The sequence below is a fragment of the Pocillopora damicornis genome, chromosome 4 (assembly GCF_964200805.1).
Source record: "Pocillopora damicornis chromosome 4, jaPocDami1.2, whole genome shotgun sequence".
Classification (NCBI taxonomy): Eukaryota; Metazoa; Cnidaria; class Anthozoa; order Scleractinia; family Pocilloporidae; genus Pocillopora; species Pocillopora damicornis.
Genome location: NC_142673.1, coordinates 10,099,072 through 10,124,895, shown reverse-complemented (window position 1 = coordinate 10,124,895; position 25,824 = coordinate 10,099,072). Strand labels below are relative to the sequence as shown.

Genomic DNA, 25,824 nt, shown 5'->3' with positions numbered 1-25,824 from the left:
GAACATTTTGGCCTCCTCTTATTTCTTAAACCGTATTAAAATATATTTCGCAAAATAGTAATTTTAGGAGAGTTACTATTTTGCGAAATGGACTATTTTCACCCTGAGGTGACAACGTGACCTTTTTCATGTCACAAAAATACATTTAAACATTACAAATTAGTATATCACCGAACATTTTGGCCTCCTGTTATTTCTTAAACCGTATTAAAATGTATTTCGCAAAATAGTAATTTTAGGAGAGTTACTTTTTTGCGAAATGGACTATTTTCACCCCTGCGGTGACAACGTGACCTCTTTCACGTCACGAAAATACATTTAAACATAACAAATTAGTATATCACCGAACATTTTGGCCTCCTTTTATTTCTTAAACCGTATTAAAATATATTTCGCAAACTAGTAATTTTAGGAGAGTTACTATTTTGCGAAATGGACTATTTTCACCCCTGCGGTGACAACGTGACCTTTTTCATGTCACAAAAATACATTTAAACATTACAAATTAGTATATCACTGAACATCTTGGCCTCCTCTTATTTCTTAAACCGTTTCAAAATTTATTTCGCAAAATAGTAATTTTAGGAGAGTTACTATTTTGCGAAATGGACTATTTTTACCCCTCAATAACTTTCTTTTCGGGTCACAAAAATACGCTTAAACATTTCATTATAGTATATTCTCGAAGGGTTCGGTCACCTCCTCTTTCTCTATCCAGATATAATTAATTTCTCAAAGTAGTAATGTCAGAAAAATTACTGTTTTGCGTAATAGCTAGGCTATTTTCACTCAGCGGTAACGATGTCGTTATTCTCGTGTCACACAATAGGTTTTCGGTAAGTTTCAATTTAAAGCACTATCAAATCTCAAAAGGTCTAAGCTATCTTCACCTATATAAACGTCTTCTAAGTTTATTTCGCGAGGCAGTAATTTTGGAAGAATTACTGTTTTGCAAAATGGACCATAAATGATTTAAATGCCGCCTGAGAGAAAACTGACTCGTGACAGATTGGGTTTACAGGTCTCACCTTTCCTTGTACGTAAGTGTTTTAATTAGTTGTGGTCTGTACTTCTTCACTGCCAAGCAACAAGGCGGTGTTTTCCTTTCCTCAGCTTCAAATGTATAAGTAAGAGCCAATTAATAACTCCATCTCAATAAACATGCAACAAGAGGTTTGGGCTAACAGGTTCATTTAATCAAAATCGACAACTGTGTAGTACCGTATTGCGTGACGACGAAACCAAGTCAAGAGAACCCTGCTGAAGGCCCAAACCGAGGTTGTGTCCAATTAATGACATGGGAGGGAGCGGAAAGTAAGAGGTAAAAGCTGTTTTTACTAGCGACGGAGCTATTCTAGGGGGAAGTTGGCATGTTCTCCTGAGAGATTTGAAAGACTCGTTTCGTGCGTTTTGAAGGGTGTGCACTGTTTCGGTGCAAAACCAACATGACAGTTTTCCAGTGGCGGCTAAACATGTTTAGACTCTCCGTCTCGTATAGAGAACAGAAGCATACCCATGCCTAAATAGTCGTCCAGCAGTTTTATAATCGCAAGTAATACAGTTACTTTGCTTCAAAATTGATCTTCTTGCATTAAATGTATGAGAAAAAGGTAAATAAAAGCTTTTTAAAACGATGCTAATATAAAACCGAAAGGAACTAAATTGAAAAATGCGAACGGATCGGGGAAACGCCCAAAAAAGAATGAAATTATCTGTTACGCCACAGCTATGGTCTTGTCTATCTTATTTATAAGTTTAACACAACGTCAAAAGTCGTCAGCCTATGATTCAAATTTGGCTCAAGCAATTTTAAAAAGGCAATGGAACTCTTTTAGCCTAACGTATAGTTTGACCATCTCAACGAAACTGTCTCTTTATTTATTACAAAAAGAAGAATAACTAAACCATGTTTATGGTTATGATGCAGTGTTTTCACGTGCGCTGTATTTTTTTTTCTTTTCTCGCTAACGTCATACTCGCTTAGCTATAGCTACGTGGAAATATTAAACGTTATCTGAGGATTCTTTGTCGGTCACACAAAAAAGGTTATTCCTAGCTAATTTGAAAATTCACAATATACTATTTCGCTGGTTCAGAAATATTCACTCTAACGATGCGGACAGTCATAGAAAAAGCTTTCATTTTGATGTACATCAGTCTGAGAGAACACTGCATCGCAGTCACTCAACTTAAGGTAACAGTGTGTCATATCTTCACTTCACAACTAAACATTTACAAAGAAAAAGAAAACCTTTCAATAAATATTTCCATAAAACGCCAGCCGGAGTTCTTTTCTGCCTCTCGTTCCAGTTTTGCCAGGGCAACCTCAGTCCCGAAGGTCTCCCCTTCCCGCAGGCGAAGATCTGGCTCCAGCTCAATGACTACTGGGTTTGCCAGCCCGATGACAATTCTAAAACAAATTTTTAAGAGGTTAATTTTTTTTCTTATCTCAACACACGCACAGACAGTGAAAATGAAAGCGAACATCGCAGTAATGAACACTACTTAGGTCTTTTTTTCACTGCTGCTTGAGAAGTATTTATTACTGCGATGTTCTCTTTCGTTTTCATTTCTTTAACCGTAGTTCACATATATGATTTTCATATATTTACAGTCACACACAAACACACACACCCAAAAAAAACATAAAAAAAAAAACCAAAAACACCAACAACACAACAGAAAAGAGGAAAAACAAAGAGAAAGAAGTTTTAGTTATTTCCCTTTACAGATTCTTAGGTTTTTGGAGCTATCTACTCAGATATGACCGATTAGAGTTACTAAGCATGCGTTATTTTGATTCAGTCGATTCATTTTGTAGAAGGTTGATAGCTTGTACAGGTTAACCTTATAGGTATAGGGTTTAGCAAGAGTAACCAATCCGTAATCAAGGGGGTGATATGATTTACCTGAATGAAGCTCGTACAGGATGAACGGCTCGGTGCAACTGCAAGAATAACTTGCACTTTGTGCTACGTACATACAGCAGCATCCTCCAACTACACTCTTCAAATTCGTAAACTCCGCTGGCCATCGGTTCTGCAGTGTTTCCGGCTTGTAGCATATCTGCTGCCATTTGTTTGAAGTTAAAGATGGACCAACAGAAACCTCCGAGTGCCATTTTTGTCTTGGTCAAGTCATTCGTGTCCTGTTGTGTTGGAAATCAAATCAGCGTCATAATGAGTAAAGTGAAAGGAAAATTCACTGGGCGATTATTGTAAGCTGAACAGCGTTAAAAAAATGTTCGACCACTCCCCCTCCCCCGCACTTCATCCCCAAATCTGCCTCAAATAGTATATTTTTATATCATCCTTGTGAGATCGTATTCTAAAGGAAACAAGAGGACCATCTACTCAGTCAACTTTTTCAGTCTCGACTGATGATTTTTAAAGCAGAAATCTGTTCAAAGTTTTGTAGAACTGTTAAAAAATCTGTGGACACGCAGCGACGTGCACACTAGCTATTAAGTAACAATTAAAGATCGGAAGGGGAAAACATTAAGGAGCATTGGCCTCGGTCAGCCTTACCTTTTTAAGTAATACGTCTAAGAGCTTTTCACCCATCTCTGTCAGCAGTGACACGTGCTTTTCTGCTTGGTCCTTGTTATGTTGCTCCATCTCCTTAAAATTGCCAGCAAATTGGCATCCATTGACTCTACATTGTCGCTGCCTCTCCTCGCAGACAAGCAGATGGGTTTGCAACTCCATCCTAAGAGTAAACAAAAGGTTAAAGCTACATGAATGTATCTACTAACGAGGAAAAGAACTCGCATCTGTTCAGCTCAACTCATGTTTTGTATTTGTTTATTTCATTATTTGCTGTTGATTCTTGAAAGTGACAAGGATTATAATAAGACAAGCCAAGTCATGGATATTTTCCCAATAACACTGCGTTTGAGTCGCAAAGTAAACTTTTGGGGCTAATTTTGGATCAATTTTAATCTTGGACGGAGGAGCAAATTGAAGGGAAGCTTTCCAAAGTTCACGAGATTTATATATTTAAAGATGATATTTCTATAAAAATTATATACAGTAAGCTTTGAGTACACTTGGGAAAGATAAAGAAAACCTTGAACTCAGTGACAATTTTCAAAGTCGTACATGCTAGTATGGTCTACATGGGCTTAAAAAATCAAATATAAAAGACCTAATATAAGAAACTGCATACCCACACCAGATGCTTTCTTTTACGCACGTAAAGAGAATTTCATTTTAAGTTTGAAATGATAATGTACAACGCTTTGTGACCACACCTTCTCGGACGCTTCCTGCATTTTAGAGGGCAACGGATTTCTCCCCTTATGCAAGTCTTTTCAAGATGAAGTTCCTTGTTGGCCACGGTGGTATTCTGGTGGCATTGTTCACACGAGATGACTGCGTAGAGGCATTCCTCCTTATGGGTCGGCTCATCCTTTCTTTTAATGCTGCGTTGGCAGCCCCTATTAGAACAGGATACGAGGGCATCGGGGCAGGTGTGCCGTGCTACCACTTCGATGCTCCCCCTCTCGTTGCACGCTGTACATTTTACCTCTATCTTCTCTACAAGCTTTTTGAGGGTGACGTTTGTCTTCAGTTGTGTGGAGCTCCATATAGGCTTTTTACGAAGGGGGCAATGGCTGGTAGTTGGGTTTTGTTGCACCCTACTAATACAAGTTTTGCAGAACGTGTGGCCGCAGTCCGGCAAAATAATTGGCTCCAGCATCAGGGTATCACTAAAGCACAAAGAGAACATGGATTTCGACTGCTCTGAGTTTTCGCAAAAGAGAATCAAAGGAATTCACGAGAGTTAATCAGAGGACGCAAAGAAAAAAATAAAACTACCGGAAACGCGGGAAAATGCGACCGACTCGTGAATAGGTTTAGTTTTGAATAGGGTTGGCTGAGACGATGGTGTGCGTGTCATTTATGAAAATCGCGAAGGGAATTCGGACCCAAAACAATCCCAGATCCCAGATTACTTTTGAAACTCAATCGAAAGATTCCTCAAAAATCTACCTTTACCCGTACGAGGTTTAGGGGAGTGGCTTGAACTGATGGCGTTCTAAATTCCATACATTTAAATTTTTATGGTTTTTTTCCCGCGCTCAAGAGTCCAATCAAAAGACTAAATTTTTTTTCACTGTTTCTATGCTATCGGTTGGTTGGTTGCTGTACTAAAGATAATTTTATGACGCTCTGAGAAACCTGATATATGCATGCATGAGTTCACCCGTAAGCTTGCCTCGCGCAAGCCAACGCCAGCATGTAAACGCGAAACAATCAGCGTGGTCTGTAAGCTGCTATAGTGGGAAATACTCTCACGTTTTTTGAATGAACTGACGTTGTAGGTCGGGCGTGTTGTAAGATGGGGTTAAACCAGTAAAAATCTAATCCTAGGCATGTGGAACATGGAGCGAACTTAAAAATAGTTAACACGGCATGTAGAGAAATAAGCGTAAATCGGTGAGACCTACTGAATTTGTTACAATTTGACTCACAATCAATCGGACTCTTTCTACCGAAAGCTACTACTGCACATAAAGAACGCTTTCTTTGGTGGCATTGTCGCATACTGTTCAGTAGTTTGAGCAATAGGAGATGAAAGACACAACGTATGGTTGGATTTGAGTTTTTCGGAAATTAAATTTTCCATATTTTTGAGAAAAAAAAGAAAGATGAACTATCCTTACCATACTTGACATTCGTAGTCCTTTGGATAGTTAGTTATCGGTGTAATGTTATCCATTTCTTATATCAGGGTTTCTTGAATTTTCTTAAGCACGTCAGGACACTTCAATGCCAACAACTTGCCACTCAGTAACCAGACGCTATTTAGAATGCATGACAAACAATAGCAGCAATCCAGGGAATGTTAAAATCAAGCTCGGCTTCAATAAAGGACAATTCAAACTCAAAGTGCGATCATTATAATTCTCTAGGGACACAAGAAGTCAAAGGGACAGGTGAACTCGCCTACTACAAAGGGAAACTAAAAATATAAATTCAGAGATCTTACGAGACAATGACATAATTTTTTTTTTAATGAACGTGAAACAAAGCCATTTAAGATTAAGTTAAACTTCAGTTCGGCTTCAGTAAAGGCCAATTCATTCAAACCGACCCTCTGTCAGTAGAATACCCCAAGGACACTAAGAATCTACTACTCAGTTCTTGTGGCCTGCTACAAAGAAAGACTGTTGAGTCCCGTGGGGGCACTTTTCCTATCTGTCAAAAATCGAATAAAAGATATATTATTCAAGTGTTATTACGTTTTCTTATATTTTGGCGTCTGGGTTTCAAAATATATCGCACGGCATTATCATAACATGAAATCGATCGCATAAGGCGTACGCGAAAGACAAAACAAATCATGAAAAGGAAAAAAATAATGCGCTTAAAAGTTCGTTGCTTAAAAAGTAGAGCCTAAAATAAAAAATAAATAAATAAAACGCACACACAAACAAAGTTTGGTTGCTCCGCCCTCAGTCCGTATTTCCGCCTTGTTCTCGTGTAAAACTATTGTACACTCTGCCCTAATGTGTTGAAATACCGAAATAAACTGCGGTAAAGGACATTTTTTTTTTTTAAATGAACGTGAAACAAAGCCATTTAAGATTAAGTTAAACTTCAGTTCGGCTTTAGTAAAGGCCAATTCATTCAAACCGACCCTCTGTCAGTAGAATACCCCAAGGACACTAAGAATCTACTTCTCAGTTCGTGTGGCCTGCTACAAAGAAAGACTGTTGAGTCCCGTGGGGGCACTTTTCCTATCTGTCAAAAATCGAATTAAAGATATATTATTCAAGTGTTATTACGTTTTCTTATATTTTGGCGTCTGGGTTTCAAAATATATCGCACGGCATTATCATAACATGAAATCGATCGCATAAGGCGTACGCGAAAGACAAAACAAATCATGAAAAGGAAAAAAATAATGCGCTTAAAAGTTCGTTGCTTAAAAAGTAGAGCCTAAAATAAAAAATAAATAAATAAAACGCACACACAAACAAAGTTTGGTTGCTCCGCCCTCAGTCCGTATTTCCGCCTTGTTCTCGTGTAAAACCATTGCACACTCTGCCCTAATGTGTTGAAATACCGAAATAAACTGCGGTAAAGGACATCATCGAAATCAACATCGTAGACCACATTGCTTGGTCTGCACAACCGGTTTGAAGACTTTTTGCGTGCTTCACCCTCATCAGCGAAAAAAACTCGTGCTCACCGATTGCTAATTTTGCTGCGAGAGGAATTCTTTTGCTCGAATGTAAAGCGAGATGCCGTGGTTGGTGTCCCGCTCCAACGGATTCACTTGTAGCTGCAACTCCTGCAAGCTCGCGTTAGAAAGGTTTTGCATTGTTTCAGGCACCACGACAGCCTCCTCCACCTCTGACGCTGCATCAATGACATCCGGTTCCTCTACGCCGTAATAGTTGGAGTCTATGACGTTGCTTTCGAAGAAGTCCTTTACCGCTGTATATTCTGATCCAAACAAATTAAGCATTCCTAGAATGTACAACTGATTTGGAGTCTTTTGTTTTTCAGTAGATAGCTTATGATTGTTCCAGGACACCTTAAACTTTTCTAGGTTTTCATTAATCCGTGGAATAAATACATAATGTAGAGCTGCCAGATCCAGTTCGTCGTTCGGATTCAGAAGATTGTTCCTCTCTAAGAAATAGAAGAGGAGTCGGAAATACTCCGTGACCATTTTCCGCATGTCTCTCCACAGCCTCTCTATCCTCTGGTTATGGACCGAACTACCTTGCAAAATGCTGCCGCGACCTTCTCCTCGTTTTTCAACCATAAGGTGCGCAACTTCCGCATTCTCTCCACCCTTATCTGTCCTCACCCGTGATGGCCAACAGAATTCAGTTGTGGCGCCTAAGAATAAATTGGCCACTGTTGCTGCCCTATTATTGCTGGAACAGCGGAGGAATACAACAAGCCTCGAATATCCGTCTATTCCTCCGTGCACGACCAACCTCCATCTGAGAAAAGAGTTTTAAAACACCTTTCACACGGTACTCACATTATGAGTGGGGAAGAGTAGAATATGGTGCATTTTTCCTCTACTGAATTCCATAGATACATTAAAAGAAGTAACAGGTATTAATTCCCGAATACAGACGAATTACAGCATGTTAAAAAATGCTGTTGATGAGGAACGTAAATGTCTTCCGCTCTTATCATTTTTAATTTTCCTCAAGCATTATTGTAGAACAGTGCAGGCAATCTAAAAACAATGTATTTATGGTATGTTTTAGGTCTGTTACTTACCGTATCAGCTTGTGATTGCCATCCAAGTGCCACAGGCTGTTTGGGCCTACAATATATATTTCAAACACTAATAAGTCAACGATCCTGGGTTTGATCATTTGTTATTTTATGATGAAAGTAATTGGCTCTATTCGAGAACGAATATCCAAAGTCATACTCAAGATATGGTAATGTTGGACGGACATGAGCTCCTTTTCTGTTAAGGTCGACGTGTAAAAAATGGACATCAAAACCTGCACAATTCTCTTAGCGACACATACTTCATGCGGTGCAATATGGAAATAAGCAGCACACTTGATCACATCTATTCAAATCTATGATTTGCGGTTCAAAGTTTTATAACTCAGAACGTAAAATTACCTGGAACGCTATAAGTAACTCTTGGGGTCAAATTTCTCCACCGCAGGCCTGCACCTATAGGATCATGGCGAACTAATGCCTCTGCGATGGCAGATCTTCTAGCGTAGAGGGATCGAGCCGCTAATTCACCCTCGATCATAATGATGCCCGCATTCACACTTCTGGACTTTATTTCAGCCACTATATCTATCAGCTCTTGCATACCTAGCTTCCTTCTTCCATAATGCTTTCTTCTTTCCATTTCATGATAGATGCGACGTCTCCATATTGTTGAAATCGAGACCCCTGCGAAAAGTATTACAGGAAAAATCGTATGAGACACCCTTTATAGCACGATAACGGCGAATATGAAACATAGATCAACCTGTGGCCAATATAAAGCAGCCATATCGATGTTCAAAAACTTTTTAAAATATGAATTAAAATAAAAGAGAACACATCCATTCTCGAAAAAAGGGGCATGACAAAAAAAAAAAAGAAAAAATACGAATGACCCCTGCGAAAAGTATTACAGGTAAAATCGTATGAGACACCCTTTATAGCACGATAACGGCGAATATGAAACATAGATCAACCTGTGGCCAATATAAAGCAGCCATATCGATGTTCAAAAACTTTTTAAAATATGAATTAAAATAAAAGAGAACACATCCATTCTCGAAAAAAGGGGCATGACAAAAAAAAAAAAAAAGAAAAAATACGAATGACTCCGCGTGAGCATTTTCTTTATTATGAAATTATTTTCGGCTCACCTAGTGCTTTCGCTATTTCTACCCATGACAAACCATAGGAGCGCATCACTTCCAACTGCTCCTTCGTAATTACGTAGGATGGTCTACCAACCCATTCCGTTGAGGTCACAGGTGCCCGGTAACACAACTGCTCCCTTAGAAAAGGAACAAGGCAGCTGTACTGCTCGATAACTTTACCAATCCTTATTTCTATGGTCGACAGACTTTGAACTAATGGGGCCAAAATGTCCTCAGCACAGGGTTTCGTGGTTATAAGATGCCATTGGATTTTTCTTAAATTCATTACAGCGGCTTCCAACTTAGTCCAAAGGCCGGTTAGTCTTTCTGGAGTTGAAGTACTGTCCTCAATGGCAGATCGGGCTGTAAAATAAAGCGCTTGAACGTCCAGCACAAAGTGTTCTATCGCGTCCGGATCGAGACTAACAACTGTAGAAGAAGTATGTCTTTAAATAAGACAACATTGACCGAGGGTCTCAATGGGGTAACCGTTAGCCGTAAAACGGCCACAAAATTTTGCCTTTAGGCGTAAAAATTGACGAATTTTAACCGTTAATCGTATAAAAAAAAAGTTGACCGTACACAAAAAAAATCCTGGGACAGCAATGGAGAGAGATTAACCATTAGCCGTATATGGGAAAAAATTTTAACCGTTAGCCAAAAAATCCAACACCCTTTTGAGATCTTCTTGACCGTTTTGGTAGTCCGGGACCTAGAAGGGGGAACGAGATATATTCTTATTCTAAAACACGAAATTTGCGCAGCAAACGATCATTGACATAGCTGAAAGAGCAGTACTTAATACGGAACACTGCTTTATCAGTTTAAATCGCATCTACAGTCCAGTGATAGCCTTTTTTGGAAAAACTGACACGTAATTTCATTTTGAAAGGACTTGCGAATAAGAAAGCACTGGCGAATAAGAAAGCACTGATAAATCATCAGCGATAACGAAGAACCTGATTTTCCGGCTTAAGGTTAACACTAGCATCTTCATTCGCCCGAAGCTAACAACTGCGGCTAATTCATAAGCAGCCAACCCGGTTTTAAGCTTGTGCGCATCTGCTCGTCTACGATTAATGAAGATGACCTTGCGCCTCTTTTTCTCCCTTCAAAAAGAAGCTTGGGTTGCATGAAGTTGGCGGGCCGCTCAATACATTTTGTCCTTTGTTTTCTCGATCAAAATAATTTGCGCCCCTGTAGATCGCAGAAGAAGCAGTGGAATACGAACACTTTTCACATAATGACCACAATGGCGTTTGAGTAAGTGTTCTTGGAAAGAAGCCTGATACCTACCTGATGCGGGTTGAAGGATGCAAATTACAAGACACCAGGAAAGAAATCTATACCAGGAAAACTTGTTTACATGCATCGTAGCGTTGAAAGAGAGGTTTTCCTTCCACGAGACTGGCAGTTATAGTTCCCTTGAATTTTTCGACAATTTATCGCCAATTGTACTTCGAGCTTTCTATAATTTTAACAGCAAACAGGAACCTTGTGAAAGATTCATAGCACACGTCCCGCAGTGAAATTAAATTAAAACAAAAGGTCTTTCTCTGTTGTGCCTCACCTCTTTGTTAGAAATTAACCGCAAGTGACAACGATTTCCCAGAGTTACAAACTCGTAACTCTGACTTGGCGTACGGAAGCAAATTATATTCATAAAATCCATTCATCGAATAGGAAATGACTGACGTGTAATTTTATAAAATCTCAAGAATGTTAACCAGCTCGTGCAAAGCCTTGGATCCTAAATTCATTTAATTATGAAAAAAGAAAAATTAGAAATGTCACACCTCCAGTAATCATCATTTCGGATATGACGTTGACGTTACATTTGATACCAGCATAGGGGTGTTTCTCTAAGTGGCACTACTTTTCAGATGAACGAGGGAAGTTCTTTTCGCTCCCTACAACAGCTTGTTTCATCTGTACAAACAAATCTTGAAATGTCTGGTGATCACAGCGTAGGAGCCATCGGGCCTATTTTTGACCCCAATGCACAAGTTGGTTCACAGGACTCACAAATTGCAGGCGGGCTACCGGGCGCGAAGCCCTACCGAACATTCGTTTGGGTGGACGACATTGCGCAAGTAACTCAAAACCCAACTCTTGCCCCAGATGGCAAAAAGGTCAAGTTCGACCAGAGGCTTTGCGGAGACGCTATGGTGGCGCACCTAAAACGGGAAATTCCCGAAATCACGGCGACCAGGTGAGCAAGACAGTTTTCCACAAATATGGTCTACATTCTTTCAGCACCGCACCAGCGTGAAAATGGTGACTGAATTCTAGTTTCAGCCACTTTTCTACGCAAAATATTTTTTATTCACTGAATCAGCTGGTTGTTCTGGACTAATGTTCCTGGAGCAGCGCTAATCGCGCGTTTTTATGTTGTGAATTCCACAGGGATTCCACCGCAAATCGATGAGAGGGTTGCGCTAGTAAGATAAAGTCTATTTTAAACTCGTTTATTTCATTTGACAAAACTTAAAACCCTTATTCTACGATAACTTCATTTGACAAGACTTAAAACCCCTATTTTAAGATAACCTGATGGCTAACTTAAAACACTACGAACAAAACAGTCACTAATCAAACACGCCGGCAAAAAATTCAACAATTTCCGGACAATCATCCTAACATAACCACACAAAATTGTAATTCAGTATTATCAACTGAGTTGCATCTCAGTTGATGATACTAAATTACCCTTTTATACTCTCCAGCGACGCAGCACCAAAATTTCTTTAGAATCCTATCCCTTTTATTCACAACCGCACAAAGTTGAGGATTAAATCGAGATTTCTTAAGTCGAGAGATCAATGTGAAGTAGGCTTAATTTTTGTGACTGGCAGTGTCAAGCGGGCAAAATAACGTGTAAATAGCTGACCCGAAGGGTCATTCAAGTGCAGTCCAATTTAGACCGCGGATTTTGATGATCAATGGAATACAAAATTTCGTCTTCTGTGTTTCTTTTTTTAATTAATTCGATCTTCCATTCAGTGCTAAATATAAGCCCTTGTAACAGTTTTTCAAAAACTTGAGTTTTAAGTGATATTTGATCCCTTAGAACACCAGCTCCAATTGTCAACCCCAACCAACTAATTAGACAGCCTCCTTCTATGCATGATTACGCATCAAACTCTCTCTCGTTGCATACTAGGCTTTTTTTGAGAATAGTACAATTTTTAATCAAAAAATCTAATAATACAATAACTACAAAAACAATGCCCTATTAATCTAATAATATTAACTAGATAAGGCATCAATACATTTACTTAGAAAACTTAAAATACTACAATTAATAAAATAAAATCTACAAATAGCTTCTATTAATGTTTAAAGTGCGTGATAAATACTATTTAAAAACTTAACTAGTTGGGTCTCTACGGTCTTCAGGGTTTGATTGTAAGTTCCCTGGTTTGATTTCTTTTACATATTGTTAATAAGTCATCTTGGTACCTGTGCTTTTTATCCGTAGATACCTTGATTATTACAAAGCAAAGCCAAGTGGAAATCATCAACTGTATAAAGTTGGCAGCAATTTGTCTGCAGATTTAATCCGCAAACAATATAAACAGGCCAGCACTAGGGTGTTCCTGTCTGCCACTGTCACAGGGGGGAGCCAAACAGTTAACTCTCCACCTGACTTGGGACAAAGGGAAATCACCACCACAAATCAAGGTAAATACTGAATCACAAGTGATTGCCATAGTAAAAGGAATGAGAAATGTATCTTCTTGATGGCCCTTGAATGCTTGATGTCCTTATTTCCATAATCCTGATTCACATCTGGCAAAAATTTCAGCCATAGCTATAAGTCAAGATAACAAAGAGCCAGTTATTGACCAAACTTCAATATTACAGTGTTTGTAGAAGGATTAGACACATTTATCCAATTGTACTCAGTAGGGTAAATAAAGCACTTGCACTGATTGGATGAGATGTTTGTAGACATGTCTGCTGAGTCAGTAATTGCTGAATGCTGCATACCTAGTTTCAAATTGAATTAATTAGTAATCTGTCTCATGTCCAGGTGTACAAGCTCCTTCAACTTCCACACAGAGTCAGCTGGAGAAAGGTACCATTCTCTTAACCTTTGATTAAGTTCGTAATTATGTAACTTCTCATAACCTTCTATGTTGATATTGGATATGATTGTAAGGTTCTGGCTTTCATATTCCATTTAGGGACAATTGAATTAAAATCAGCAAGATCATGAAAAACATTTGTACATGATTTTAGTTTCCAAATACTGGATTTGAACTCAAACTGACCACCAGTCTTACATCCAATCAGTAGCAACATTACTCCCTTTATTAAACCACTGAATCTCACAATTATCTTGTCAGGTGAACTTGGGCCCCAATATCATGGCGACCAGCATCCAGGTACTTCATGTATATTGTTTGAAATTCGAATCAACAAAAGCTAATTTAAGCCAATGCTTGGTCTGCCTTCTCTTGTTTTAATTTTCTTTCTTCTCTCTTTCATTTGATACTCAATTAATTTGTGTTTTCCCCTTCATTTTGCAGTGGGTTCAGTGACTTTCAAGCTCTCGGACTCTGGACTTAAATACTCAGGTACCATGAAATCAATACATAAAGGGAGGTTTTGGCGTATAAGATAATTTCAGGATACATTTGTAGCCTATCGTTGGTAGTTGTAGCAAGAAAGAAATTTTTTGTTCTACTTTCCCATGACACAACTGTTACCATCTGCATTGTATATATAGCTTATGGCTGCATTTGACTTCATACATATGTCCATTATAAGAACATCACCCATTGTGAACCATTTGATAGTTTCTCTTAAAATCCCTTCAGTTCTAACTTCAATAGTGCCCCTACTTACTATGAGCATAGAAGGGGAAACTGACCTAAATATGGTTGTATGGGGGATGGGGGTTTGGGAGTAAGAGCTATATAATAACACTCTGAGTGGCAGTGGGATTAGATGAGCTCTAAAGTAGACATTAACTTTTACCTTTGCAGGATTGTGTACAGATGGTTTTTACCAAACCGTATTTCATTTAACTACCGCAAATATTTGTCCTGGAGTTTCCTTCATTGGAATCCCATTCAAAGCTGTAAGCTAGTTCACATTATACCATAGCTCTAGTAAATGTAACCGGTTAAACAAAACCTGAAAATAATTATTTTTATAAAGGTGTTTTCAAAATATGCAGTATGCTAGAAGTTTGGATTCATTGTAATCATATATTACTATGTGGTGTGGTAGTCTTGATGTAACTCCAAGGGTTCTGATTGGTTCTTACTTGGTTGGTATTTTTTCTGGTGGAGATTTTCCACGGAAACAGACAAGCTGTGCTGTATTATTTTCTTTTTCTTGAAAACCGCAAAAATTCAAAGTAAACATATATTTTCCAAGAACCATATACTAATCTACTTACTAACATCACTAGCTCAAGCCATACTGAGGAATATTGTCCCTTAGTTGTTTTTGTATGGACCTTGCTGTACCCAGTCTGTACTGCCACAGAGGGTCAGCCTTTTCCTGACTTTTTTCAAGCAGGTATGCTTTACACAGTGAGATATTCTTTCTCCTTTTAGCTTTGTTATCACATTAAAAGAGGCCTTCAGATGGCGGTGATTGTGATTTTAAAGGCTTCACACACTCTCTCTTCTGCAGAGAGAGACATGTTGAGGTAGCTATGATTATCATTTTAACAAGTATCGGGAATGTTTTTCAATATCTCTATTTTCTACATATGTATCCATACCCATACATACTGTTCAGTTACCACATCTCCCACTCTATGTATTCCTTAAGCATTTCAAATTTCTTATTTTTTGGTTATACAGTGACCTGAATAATGCCGTCATAAATGGAGATTTTCCCGAGGATTGCCTCTTCTGGATATCTTGCATTGATTCCATGGATGGAAAAGAAGGTACATACATGATATAGGGCCACTAATGAACTACAGTATTTCCCTGAACAAGTGCCCGGGCGCTTATTTAAAATTATCAGCTAAAAGGGGAGGTGCTTATTTGAAGGAAGGTGCTTAATTGAGATAAGTTTTCCTTTCAACAAACTGTATCTTTATTTCAACTAAATCTTAAACAGAAAATAAAATGCTATACTGTTATTCATGTAGATGTTAAGTCAGTATTAACTGAGCTGTCATTATTTATCAACTGTTTTCTTCAAATGCATCCCAATAACTTTATAATCGATGAAATTACAGGTCTCTGTAGAATAGAGAATAGTGTAGTTGAGCCTGGGAAGGCTAGAGTATTTACCAAGGGCAGGGAAATAGGACAAAAATGAAAAGAACAGATAATGCACAGAAAAGAACTCTGTAAGCACATGATAATGGAAATAAATAGAAGTGAGTAAAGGAAAAGGAAGTAGTACACTTTTCTTTACTGATTCTGCTGAAGTTGAAGGTTAAATAAATTGGCCATAAAAACAGGTTTTCCCTGTATCCCTGCTAATTTAAGAAATTGAGGGGGGGGGGGGGCTTATTTGACATTTAGGCCCAGGGGGTGGCTTTTTATTCAGAGGAGGGGGCATTTATTAGGGCATGGGCACTTATTCAAGGAAATGCAGTAACCAACCACCAAAAATGATATTAAGCTTTTACATAAATTGTGTAGATCCCAAGCTAGTCTTACCATAAGGAGGAAGTTAAATGACTTTTTTTTTCTGTTTCTAGCCATGCAGGCACTCGGTGGCCAAACTCTTGGTGTGCCTCAGATTATTCTGTGTACACCATCCATGGGGGGGTCAAGCCAACCCACACCTGTGGAGAGATATGCAGGTAAAAAATTCAATTGAGTTTTGCTTTACTCTAAGATAACTTCTATTCTGGAAAAGCCTCAGCCATTAACACGCCCAGTGGCTTGTTCAAAAGAACGTTTCACAGAGGAGGTTGCTATCAAGTAAGTATGCATGATAACCTTGAAAGCAAATACAGCTTTAAAATAATGTACACAATAATCCAAATGTTTTGATATTTTAAGAAATTATAAGAGTTATAATAGCACCACAACACGAGAAAGGAGATTTGCTTTTAAAAAGTGCTGCTGCACATCCCCTCATGTAGCTCATATTATGCAATTTTTTATTAACTACTTGTAGGAGGTGTATGACTGGCTTGGGAGTAGCCAGATGCAGCCATTGTTCTTTTCCCTGGAGACACAGGAAAACAGGACAGTATTTCCAACAGAGGCTATTAAACCTCCTGGAGAGGTGCTGCGGCTAGTAGAAAAGGTATTGAATCAATTAACCAATTCAAGTATTGGTGTGTGGTATTTTTAACCCTTGAATTAGGTTCAAACCCCATGTTTCTTTTTTTGCAATCAAAAACTGCAGATTATTTGATAATGCCATTTGGAGAACTTTGTTATCTTGTGAGCAATATTCAGTTTTCATCAATCACTGTATGTTGGGCAACACTCTAAAATGAACTACATGTTTGAACATTCTTTGCCAGTCAGACTAGAACTGAGTTGAAGGTTTTTTCTTTACTTCCAGTCTGAACAGGAAATGGAAAAACTCATGTCAGAGTCCCCAGAAAAAGTAAGTACACATGTTGTACTTACAAGTTGAGGCTTTTTAACACTCTATTTCATCTCTCCTGACTTTTCATACTGCTTCATCCACATGGCCACATTTATCATAACATGTACCAGAACACCGCTATATGTGTGTATCATCTGTTGCCTGCAGATTGCAATTCTTTCTGTCTGTGTAATTTTAGCCAGACTTATTCCAGTTCTTTTTTTTTGTCTGGTTAAATGTTGGGATTAGGTGATATAGGAAACCTTAACTAGGGTTAGATTTGCCAGCAGCTGCTTGGCTACAGATGCTTACACACACAAGCCTGATTAATTTGATGACCATTATCTTGGTTATATTGTTAGTCACTAATTCCATATGTTCTCATCAAGATAATATAATTGAACATCATTATTATAAAATACTATAATAGATTACTTTTACTTTATAAGATCCTTTTAATGCCTATAATGTACATCCCTTGATATTTTGAAAGGTTATAGTGAACATTCATGTTATTAAAGCATCTACAGTTAGTAATGAATTTTCTGAACACCTGTGCTTAAATGACAGAAAACACAAGGGATGTTTTCAGAAAGTGTATAAAAATGTTTAAGTATGAGATTGAACGTAAAGATTTTGCATTTAAGATTAAGTGGATTGGAGAAATTTAGCACGTTTAGTTATTTTAAATGCCCCAGTTTTCTATGTTTTTAACTTTTTTAAGTGCATCTTTTTTTTTCGTCTGGTCATTTTTTCCCCCTTCACACAGTTTTCAAAGTTTACCTGGTTAGTCTTTTCATGCATTTGGTGATTAAAATTTAATTTACTGTTGAGAACATCTACAGTGTTTTCTGTCAATGCCAAATCCAAGAGCAATTTTGCGAGCATTGCTTTAATTATAGGTTCACATGCACACATTTATAGATAACTGAAAAGGAAATAGGGAGGGCATTGACATCTGTCCCTTTACGTACTTTTGCAACTAGAGAAAAACACACCTGAAATTCCTCAACTCAATGTATTTCAGAAAATCTTACAGCTAGATTTAGTGTTGGAAGGTGCTTTTGCACCTGGAACTTGCAACCTGTACTATAGAGGTGGATGGTGTGTTCCTTTGCAAGGTCTCACCTAGAGCTCTATTGCTAGATTTGACAGCGGAAGGTGCTTTTGTACTCTGGAGCTTGCAACTTCTACTATAGAGGCCGAAGGTGTATTTGTCTGTAACGGCACAACTAGGGCAGGGGTTCACCTGGTGTTCTATTACTAGATTTAGCAGTGGAAGGTGCTCAAGTACTCTGGAGCTTGCTATTTCTACTATAGAGGCAGAAGGCGTGTTCCTCTGTGAGGTTTCACCTGGAGTTCTATGACTGGATTTAGCAACGGAAGGTGCTTTTGTACTCTGGAGCTTGCAACTTCTACTATAGAGGCAAAGGTGTGTTCCTCTGCAGCCCTGGGCGAGGACTCACCTGAAGTTCTATAGGTAGATTTTGTGGCAGAAGGTGCATAAGTACTCTGGAGCTTGCAACTTCAACTATAGAGACGGAAGGTGTATTCCTCTGTGGTGCTACAACTAGGGCGAGGTTTTACCTAAAGTTGAATAACTAGATTTGGTGGCCAAAGGTGCTTTTGTACTCTGGAGCTTGCAACTTCTACTATAGAGGCAATAGTGTGACAAGAGCAAGGTCTCACCTGCAGTTCCAAGATTTGGTAGTGAAAGGTGTATTTGTACTCCGGAGCTTGCAACTTCTATTTCAGGGCTGCAAGGTGTTTTCCTTGGTAGGGGCTCTGCCATTGTCACTGTTAGTCCAGATTTACACTTGTTTCATTGAATTAGGAATAAAGGGGTGTTTTTCTCACTTAAGTATCCTTATCAGTTGTAGTATTGTATCATTTCAAAGATATTTTGTTTTAATATTAAAATAGAATTAAGGAACTGAAAGAAATGCTGAGAAGTCTTAACTTCCCATTTGTTAGACAAAACTTGGACATTAAATTCTCCTAGAGAAAGACAAATGAAGATAATCTATTTCTGTAATCAATGATTCTTTGAGCCAGGGATGCTTCCACTCTTCTCCTATTTCCTTCCAGGTGTCATTCAAAGGAACTGGCCCTTTACAAACTGACAAAGATCTTAATTCCACCATTAAGACCAGAGGTATGTTTTGATTGGTTTTTGTTCTAGCCTTGCAAGTGCTTTTCACCTCGTATCTAGCTTGAATGCTTTAGAGTAATGCAAACAACACTATTACTACTGAAAGTAAAGTAACCAGGAAAGTTTGTATACTAAATTAAATTAATAAAATTGTACACTAAAATGGTGTTAATGACCCATTTTTCATCTTGTTTAAAAAGAGTGAAAAATAGATGTGCTCCACAATTATAATTGGATAGTTACAAGTAGATGTACACAGAAAATATTTAGATTTTTTCCCAATATTGGAATATTATTTGACTTTGGTATACATTAAAGAATGTCCTCATCATTTGGAAGTTCAGGTCATCAGTTTTTCAAACTTCTATAATCAGGGTGACCACAAAAATAATGTGGTCAATAGCCAGGACTTGATTGAAGAAATACAAGTAAATAACATTACATATTAGTTTAACAATACTTTAAAAATTCAATTTAGCAGATGATAGTAACAAGAGCATTGGAAAGAAAGTTAAGAAGATGAAGAAGAGAATAAAAGAACTGGACAAAAAGGCAACAAAAGGGGAATCAAAAGACACAGATGACAAAAAGAGGAAAAGAAAGAGAAAACCAGAAGACAACAAAAAGTCAAACTTAAATGCAAAAAAAATGAAAGCCAAAGAAGATGACATTGAAATGAACAAAATAAGTAGACGTCAAATGAGAAGGCTAAGAGCTAAAGAAAAAAAGGAAAGTAAAACTAATAAGTAGGAAAATCTATCTTAGGTTTTATTGCAAGTGACCATCTATATATATGTATTTCCATTAAAACATTTTTTAGCTATTTTTCTCTAAAGTAAACTTGAAAAAAGGAAACTTTTTATGGACCTTAGCTAGTTATACAACACAAATGTGAGAGAACGAGTCGTACTGCGACTTGCTCCCTCACATTTTGGCTACAACATTTAATGAACTGAAATCAAGAGTCTTAACCCTTTAAATCCCAAGATCTGATAGTTAATTCTCCCCTCTAGCTGCTACTCATTTCCTTGCTAATTAGTTATGAGAATTTGCTGCTAGATCAAGATAGCAGCTTCAACCTGACAAGATTGAATATTCACATTATCTGTTTGCTGAATAATGTATGGATATTGTAGGGAGAAGTTTTGTGTTAATCACTTCTAGGAGTTAAAGGGTTAATGCATTGTTTTTATATCTCACTCGCAGGGAATTAATTTATCATCACCTCTCTAAAATACTGAATTTCATTGTATAATTTGTTTAGTTTGATTTCAAAGCACCAGGTGTAAATTAAGATATTTTCACTGATGATGATGTTTAATGTTGTTCTTTTTATTTAAGATTTTTACCTGATGTCTGCTGAATTGTACTCTGTTTGCAAGACAACTTTTTGCTTCAAATACACAACCATTAATACAAAAGAAAGAGAGCCCATAACATGTCATTAACCTTGCTGTTTTAAAATAAAAGATGGGCTTTATACATTGAATTGCGGTTGAGTGGTTACTGATCCCTTGCTTAGTTTGAGCTGGTCAAGTGGTTAACCCTTTACACTCTTACATTGTCAGTCATGTTCTGTACCCTGTCTTCTTTGCATCCCCTTGGATCCCATTTCTTATAGTACAGACAAGGAGAATTTGTTTGACAATCAGGAGCCTCTTAAATTGGAGTTAATTTCCACCATTGTCTTGACTTTTACATTTGATCCAAGGGTGATACTGTAAGCAGAAAGGAGAAGCCAGTCGCAATTTGGGGGTTTTAAGGGTTCACTGATGGAAACAGTGAATGATAACCGAAATTTAGCATTTTCGTAGACCGTGCTTGAGATAGTGCTGTCAAATTACGCATTTACTGAGCAACAGCAAATGCATAATATTTAGTTTGACGTTCATTGAGCCGTACATGGCTAGATTTTTGAAAAATACGACAATTTTTTTGGTTTAAAACTAATGTACAAGCACACAATATTCGTACATTTTATGTGTTTCGGCTTTCAATTATCAGCTTATGTAACCGCGTGTGCCAGGTACACAAAGTTCAAGAGTTTGCTACACAAAGGTATAACATAACTAGTGGCTAGATTCTATGTGCATACTACGATTAGAGATTTCATAACCCTACCTCAACAGTCATAACCTCCAAATCAGTGCTTGCTTCAATACTTGCGAAGAAGTGGTGCTTATCGTTTTTGTAAACTAACTGAACAACTACCCCTAGCCAACGGTGTACCGTGGGAGGTCTGGGACGGAGTCAACCCTGGATAATCCGACTCGTGATTGAGGAATTAATCAAACTCGATCAAACACTCTATTAGTGATGTAGGTTATTATAGGCCTCGATTCTCGATAAGTCTTGTTAGGCTCGGCGATAAGTCGAAATCCATTTAGATAGTAAATACAGACATGGGAAATAATATCAGGCTCGGAAAATAATATCAGACACGGGAAATAGCAGACAATGAGGAGGTCTGAAAGAGGCCAACAGTAACGGACCCTGTTAATTGATTTCCGACACGAAAATTAATTTTTCGATAGGGAAAATACCCAGACTGAATTTTGAACGGTATGTTACGCCATACGGTGATATACTAATTTGTAATGTTTAAATGTATTTTTGTGACATGGAAGAGGTCACGTTGTCACCGCAGGGTGAAAAATTCCATTTCGCAAAATAGTAACGCTCCTAAAATTACTATTTTGCGAAATGAATAAAAATCCTTCTTGTTAATGAACGATTACTCCAAATTCCTTGTGAAAGTTTTCTTTACCTTGTTAGAAAATATATCTGCATTATTCCTTTAGTTTTGTTCTATCTCACCTGATTTCGTTTCGTTTCGTTTCGTTTCGTTTCGTTTCGCAAAATAGTATAAGCCCTAATTTCTACAACATATGACCTGACCTGATTAGTTCGCTGGAGGATTTCAACTGTTACAGCTTGCAAGACACTGACAAATTCATTCATGACCAATGAGTGACTTTGAGGGTATCCAATTTGACCAGTATTGTGCTGTTTTGTTTTCGTCAGCCTGATGAAAAAACTTACATTTTCTCTCTTATGAAATTTCATTCAACGCCTTGGTGGCATTGAATGGAAGTAAAAAAATTTTCAGGGTGCTGGTTTTTGACTGAATGACAAGAAGTAATAAACAACAAACCAGTTCCTTTTTAATTTCTACTGCTGCTTCCCTCATATTGATCCCACTTCCCACCTCCTCTGGCACCCCTGTCCCCCTTCACCATTGTGCAACCTGAACATATTTGTATATTTACGGAGGCTCACTGTGTGAGGTTGAATATCAAGGACAATAAAATATGTATTCTTCTTTTAACATTATCTTCTCCAAACCTGTAAAGGAACTTTCAAACACTGTTACAGCCTTTTTATTGCTTTTTCAGTCTTTTTTTTTTGATGAAGAAAAATACAGGTTCCAAAGGTTCCACTGGTTCCGCAGGTGTTGGAGGTCCCTTGGTCTAATGATCCACAGTTTAGTAAAACCCCTTAGTAACTCCAAATTAAAGAAATAAACTGTTGGAGTCAGTAAAATTTGCCTTAAAATATGAATTAAGTGTTGAAATAAGTTATTACAATTTCAAGCACTTAATAAGCACAGAATATCATTTTAAAACATTATATTATTGTTCTAAGAGCAATTTTAAATTGGTGACAAACTTACTTTGAAATTGTGCAGGTTTTGTTGGTTGCCCTTAACTGCACTGACTTCTCAACCAATCAAAAACCAAAACCAAACAGACCATGACTTGATTGAGTGTTTTCCCATGCCTTTACTGGTCACAAGAATCTGACTGAGTTCTCATTGGTCTTATATATTGCTTCAACGTGAGGGTTTGCTTTAGGTTTAGAAACTTCATTCAAATGGGCTCTACTGGAAAGAAGATAAATAAATACAGTTGGACCTGCTGTCCCTTTCCAAAGTCCATAAATTGTTACCCCTTGGTTACTGAAATTTTCACTTATCTTGAGCAGTAGCCATCACTCTAAACTAAGTCCCAACAGCCTTTTTGTATTGTCCTCCACCTGTACTCTATAGTCACTTAAAGCAGAACCACTCAAACAAAACTAGGAATCATCTTTCAAAAACTTAATCCATTTTTAAAATTATCTGAAATCAATGTTAGTACTATTTTGAGTGAGTTTTTGTACATACATGGTCAGTTATGGGATAAACAGCAATTGTTATTATTTCTTAAGTACCCATACTCTGTGGAACCTGTATTAAGCAGTCACCCCCCCCCCCACCACCCATTCCCTGTAGCTTCATATATATAGATATATAGATACATAATTATTAGTTGAATAGTAAAGGAGAAATTACAACATTGCACTACAGGAATGTTTTGAAAGGACTTGCTGATCATCTCTTGTCAGGTGTGTGGAACAAAAAAAAGAGATACTATTTGACAAGAAAACAAAAGGTGTATATATTTCATATATTTTTTCAAATTGTAATGTTTTTGAAAATATATATTTCATAAATATGATGATCTGATGTAGATCATTTTAAGAACTTCTCCTCATTAACGAGGACCTAGTGGAGACATATTCATTGCCTTTCAAAACTCCACTGAGTGGTCTGAAGTTTTCTAGTTAACCCAGTAAAATTTTTTATTTTTATTTTTGTCCAGTTGTTTTCTTTCTTTTCTGGCATTACAGTTTACAGCTTCTTCTAACTTAAATAAAATGTTTCCACCTAGGAATGTATGGAAACAAATACAACTGTTGACAAACAGTAAAGTGTACCCAGGGTTATTCTAAATCTGCCAAGATCCAATTTGCAACTTTCTCTATTAGTTCTTAATATATATATTGCCAGTATGAATCAGCAAGTCTGGTATAAATGCTTGGCTTTTACATCAAGACAATACATTTAAGGGGATAAGTATGTTTATCCCTCTTCTTGTTTCCTGTGTAATTCAATATTGTAGGTAGAGGTAAGATTTTAATCATTTCTAAGAATTATGGGTTCATACCACCACTGTTGGACCATCTAAATGTGTTCATAGTAACAAAGTGATTATGTGACAAGAAATTTAACCCTAATGGAGATTTCAACTTTTGGGAAACAATTTCACTAAACCAAAGTAATTTAAGAAAATTATAAATAAGATTATTCAGCTGAGTTAAGGAAGAAATTAAAACTACAATATTTGTGACTTTATCTGGATTATCTTCAACCAAGTTTAGTTTCCTTTTTTTTATTCTTGTTATATTCATAATCAAATATAGGGTTTTAAGAAAATAGAAATTGTGATATGTGTTCTTAAGTGGATTTTCAGGATAAAGTAAGAGAGAATACCTCTGTCTGAACATACCGCACACTATAGACACTGTCCAAACTACTAGCCAAAGAAGAAAACTATATTTCCATACCTATCAGTGGGTTGTGATAATACTACTATGCATCTATAAGGTAAGGGATCAAAATCTCTGCACATTTTATAATTTCCATGGGTTCTCACATGGCTACTACACTACTACTACTACACTGGACAAAGAAAACATTCTGAGTCTCCATGAGAATCAGACCTTCAGATTCTGTGCCGCAATGCTCTACCACTGAGCCACAGAACCTACATGGTGAGCAAGGCCCATTATGAAGTTCATATATGACATGCATCCTGCATACCACAAGGATCAGCAATGTCAATAGCATCATGTTTGTAAATAGAATAAGAGAGATGGTAAGTTTTAAGCTCAGTAAAGAAATAAAGAAAGATATTTTACATCTTGTCATAATCGTGGGACAAAGAACATCTATCCATCTATCTTATTCTATTTATAAACATAACACTATTGACATTACTGATCCTTACAGTATGCAGGATGTGTGTCATATGAACTTCATGATAGGCCTTGCTCACCATAGAACGTCTTTGGCTCAGTAATAGAGCATCAAAGTGTCGAATCTGAAGGTTTGAGGTTCAATTCCTCATGGGGATTCAGAGTTTTTTCTTTGTCCCATGCTTGCAACAAGATGTAAAACATCTTTCTCTATTTATTTATCAAGCTTAAAACTAACCATCTATCTTATTCTATTTAAAACTTAATGATAACAATTGCTGGCATCGCATGTTACGAAGTGAGAAGCAGGTTGTTTGGTTTCAGATGGATTTTCTGGAGCCCTTTGATGATCTTTCCTTTATGAGCCAGAGGTACATAGTACCTCACATGTAAAACTCCTAGATATTGCAAATCATCGCGGTAGAGTCTTTTCTACCATAGAGGTCTAGGTTCGTCCCTGTGTGGTCCAATGTCCTGCAGCTCTCTCAGCCCTTCCATAACTAGTTTAATACGAGCCTTTATGTAAGCGGAGTCATTTCCCAACTTCGAGGCATATGCTGTTAGTTGGGCGCATTTTTTCTCAATAAATTCTTGAGCCTCATCCAAAGTGAATTCCACGTAAAATCCATAGCCTACTGAGACTAAAATTTTTGACGGATCTGTAATCTGCGCTTGGCAATAAAAGTTACATCCGAGATCTACTTGTGTCTTCAGCGCTTTCCCGGAACCTCCATCGCGGTTTTTAATGTTTTCTATGACACTTTTTAGCTGCAAATATTCTGCGATCTTGGAGTTTACCTGTCCTTGCGTTTTAAGTACAGTTTCTAAATCCTTTCTCAGTCTTTCATTCAAAAATTCTTCGTATCTTTTTACTTTCTCGTCTATGTGCACTTCGTCCGCCATTTTGCCTCTTTGTAGGTTGCACAGGGTTGTGGGTAAAATGAAATATGGCTTCTATAAAAGTCCCCGCATTCTTTGT

The 25,824-nt window shown here is 37.5% G+C and overlaps 4 protein-coding genes across 11 annotated transcripts; 1 reads left to right on the top strand and 3 right to left on the bottom strand.

Moving 5' to 3' along the window:
• Window positions 1-1,227: 1,227 nt before the first annotated feature.
• On the bottom strand, window positions 1,228-5,724 carry LOC149046761 (TNF receptor-associated factor 5-like). Its single transcript, XM_089202657.1, has 5 exons — window positions 5,669-5,724; window positions 4,253-4,711; window positions 3,528-3,708; window positions 2,910-3,148; window positions 1,228-2,410 (listed from the first exon to the last, which is right to left on the bottom strand). The coding sequence occupies exons 1-5, from the start codon at window positions 5,722-5,724 to the stop codon at window positions 2,233-2,235; spliced, it is 1,113 nt and encodes a 370-aa protein (XP_089058783.1). The 3' UTR covers window positions 1,228-2,232.
• A 277-nt stretch (window positions 5,725-6,001) lies between these two features.
• Window positions 6,002-11,381, bottom strand: LOC149046760 (uncharacterized). Its single transcript, XM_089202809.1, has 4 exons — window positions 9,368-11,381; window positions 8,616-8,900; window positions 8,256-8,301; window positions 6,002-7,966 (listed from the first exon to the last, which is right to left on the bottom strand). The coding sequence occupies exons 1-4, from the start codon at window positions 9,648-9,650 to the stop codon at window positions 7,207-7,209; spliced, it is 1,374 nt and encodes a 457-aa protein (XP_089058935.1). The 5' UTR covers window positions 9,651-11,381; the 3' UTR covers window positions 6,002-7,206.
• Window positions 11,382-12,529: 1,148 nt separating this feature from the next.
• Window positions 12,530-25,780, bottom strand: LOC113679969 (protein UXT homolog). 8 transcript variants are annotated; one of them, XM_089202813.1, is made up of 4 exons: window positions 21,168-25,780; window positions 20,607-20,764; window positions 16,006-16,133; window positions 12,530-14,509 (listed from the first exon to the last, which is right to left on the bottom strand). In XM_089202813.1, the coding sequence occupies exon 1, from the start codon at window positions 25,746-25,748 to the stop codon at window positions 25,278-25,280; it is 471 nt and encodes a 156-aa protein (XP_089058939.1). In that variant the 5' UTR covers window positions 25,749-25,780; the 3' UTR covers window positions 12,530-14,509; window positions 16,006-16,133; window positions 20,607-20,764; window positions 21,168-25,277. The 8 variants fall into 8 exon arrangements, with proteins under 8 accessions (XP_089058939.1, XP_089058942.1, XP_089058941.1 ...); XM_089202816.1 differs by lacking the exon at window positions 20,607-20,764 and adding an exon at window positions 14,591-15,579 and having other exon boundaries at window positions 12,530-13,178; XM_089202815.1 differs by lacking the exon at window positions 20,607-20,764 and adding an exon at window positions 14,643-15,579 and having other exon boundaries at window positions 12,530-13,178.
• Window positions 15,190-20,399, top strand: LOC149046759 (uncharacterized). The gene is made up of 7 exons (XM_089202655.1): window positions 15,190-15,278; window positions 16,047-16,151; window positions 16,472-16,603; window positions 16,868-16,912; window positions 18,983-19,049; window positions 19,525-19,598; window positions 20,388-20,399. Exons 1-7 carry the CDS (start codon window positions 15,213-15,215, stop codon window positions 20,397-20,399), a joined length of 501 nt encoding a protein of 166 aa, XP_089058781.1. The 5' UTR covers window positions 15,190-15,212.
• Window positions 25,781-25,824: the final 44 nt, after the last annotated feature.